This window comes from Pestalotiopsis fici (genome assembly GCF_000516985.1).
Source record: "Pestalotiopsis fici W106-1 unplaced genomic scaffold PFICI_Scf_7, whole genome shotgun sequence".
NCBI classification, from domain to species: Eukaryota; Fungi; Ascomycota; class Sordariomycetes; order Amphisphaeriales; family Sporocadaceae; genus Pestalotiopsis; species Pestalotiopsis fici.
Genome location: NW_006917097.1, coordinates 2,344,160 through 2,346,574, shown reverse-complemented (window position 1 = coordinate 2,346,574; position 2,415 = coordinate 2,344,160). Strand labels below are relative to the sequence as shown.

The window sequence follows — 2,415 nt, the reverse complement described above, 5'->3', positions numbered from 1 at the left end:
CTAGTCTTGACTTGCAGAAAGATCCATATTTTTGTCCCAAAGATTCCTGAGCAGCGCTGCAACCCCGTCGTCGTCGCCGCCATCTACATAGCTTGATCCGCTAAGGCCGCCCCGGATCCCTTCGGTTTCATAGCTCGAGTTGGCGCCATTAAGTCGAACTGACGTGTTCCGCTTGGGTGTTCCTGGCCGTGATCTTTGTGTGTCCACCAAGTTTGAATTGTGCCCATGCCTTGCTGCCGAACCCTCTGGCGCTTTCTTACCATGCACAGAGCCATTCGCACCATTCTGCTTGGGGATATGTAGTTGCTTGTTGGCGCCGGGCAATTGTTGTAACCGCGTAATCGACCTGGCAACTGGATTCTGGTAGCGCCGAACAACCAGGTATTCCTGTCCAGTTCGCTCAATCAGCTTGCCTATACGCGGGTCGCGATTATCGTAACCAGCTCCGCCGAGTAGGGGACTTGCGCCCACAGCACCCAGGCCTGCGCCTCCTGCTGGAGCTGGTTCCATGCTGGAGCTGGCACGCTGCAAGTTCAGCTTCTGTTGCGTACGGGACGTATCGGCCGGCGCAACCTTGGAGCCGGACCTCCTTCTTGCACGGGGCGCCAGTGCGCTCTCATCATCTTCTTCATCGCGATCGTCTGCCGTAGATGACCTTCGCTCTTCATGCAAGTTGTTAAGTGACTGTGGCCGTTTCACGCGTGTAATGGTGTTGGAGGGCGTAAAGAAGGACCCCGAGTCTGGGTTGTATCCAGAAGCTGGACCACTCACAAAGCGCGAAGTCAGCTCGTCGCCCGACGTGCCAATGCTAGCACCAGCGACCTTTGGTGAATCATATGGTGTAGACGAGGTGTGACTGGCGGGCGACTTGGGGGAGACGGGTCGAGGTGGCACCTGGGCCGTCTCGGAAGACATCTTGGGCGGCGCGCCGTGCGACGGAGTCCTCTGGAGTAAGCGAGAAGTCAAGTATTCCTTGTGCTGGACCCGCTCGCGATCGGGGGTTTCTTGGGTTGAAGGGGAGTTGTTGGTTGTCGGCTGCGCGGTTTGCGGTCGCGAACCGTCTTCGTCGTGCGGCTTCGCTGAACCCTGGCCGCTGCTAACGACAGAGCCACGGCGCGACAGATAGGGAGAGGCAGAGGCACTAGCATCTACCCACTCGTCATCCTGACCGTCAGTGCCCAGGTCGAAGTGAACGGAACCCTTGGTGCCCTTGTACTTGTTTGTATCCTTGGTAACGTCCTTGTGGGAAGCGACGCGCTTGATGTTGGCAGTAGACTTCGACTTCTTGCCCACTTCAACGTGGGATTTGTTCCGCTTGAGGCTGGTGTGAGAAGCGTTCTTCTTGAGGTTGGAGGTGGAAGAGTCGCGGGTCAGCCTCACGTCCGAGGTGGTGCGACGGTGAGCGGCCGAGAGCATGGGGGGACGCTCGGGTTGTTCGGGAGAGAGAATGGGCTGCTGCTGGTTGCGATTTTGGTGATGATTGTTGTTGTTGTTATGGTTCAGTTTCACATTGGAGGCGGCGTGATGGGATTTGTGCAAGGTCTTTGACGAGGGCACGCGGGAACTCAAGCGCCCACCGCCGACGAGATGATGCTTCTTGGGGCGGTGATGGGCCGGTTGAGATGCATGGTCGGACACCTGCGAGTCGCTGTCATGCGAGACATGGTGGTTGAGCGGCGGACGTTTTGATTGGCCTGGCTGAGCTGCGGCGTCGCTGTCTCGATCCCTGGCCATGTCTGATGCTTGCTGCCTTTGCCTGCCTATCTTTGCTTATTATATATGCGCTGTATCATTCGGCGAGAAACGGCGGTGGGATTGATTTGACACTTTTTTTTTTCTCAGTGCAGGTACTGCAATGAGCTGGCTGCCCGGTTGGCGGCTGATGATATAAACGGGCTGCTGCTTGCTCGGCTTGCTTGTCTTGCTTTGCTTGCCGACCTTATTCTTTTTTCCGCAATTGGACGCAAGAAGAAATTCCCGAATAAGCTGGTGATGACTTGTTGGAAACTGCGCGTATCCGATTGGCAGGCCGAAAAACGCCCCAACTCGTGGCCGGGCCAGAGAAGCAAAAAACAACAGAACCTGGCCAGGCAAGGGAGAAAAAAAGAGTTTAAAGCCTGCTTGGGTCAATTGAATTGAAGCTTTTGCCTGCCGCTTGAACACACACAGCAGGGGGGCTGAAATCGGTACTCGCGTCCGTTTCTGTCAATGGGGGAAGCGTTTGTTCGTCTTTGTCTCGGGTTGTGTAGGTAAGGTAGGTAGCATTTGGGGGGATACAAGGTAAATCAATGGGAGAGCATTGGAACCCGGCCAGAACTTCCAAGGTCGGTCGGCTTTTCAGGTTCCAAACAGCTAATAATTGTGACGTCGGGAAAAGGGAGTCAAAGTGGATATCCATCCACTCACTGCTTTGAT

General features: G+C 55.6%; 1 protein-coding gene across 1 annotated transcript; it reads right to left on the bottom strand.

Moving 5' to 3' along the window:
• Positions 1 to 1,734, bottom strand: PFICI_10349 (uncharacterized protein; the record flags this gene model as incomplete). Its single annotated transcript, XM_007838930.1, has 1 exon — positions 1 to 1,734. One exon carries the CDS (start codon positions 1,732 to 1,734, stop codon positions 1 to 3), a length of 1,734 nt encoding a protein of 577 aa, XP_007837121.1.
• Positions 1,735 to 2,415: the final 681 nt, after the last annotated feature.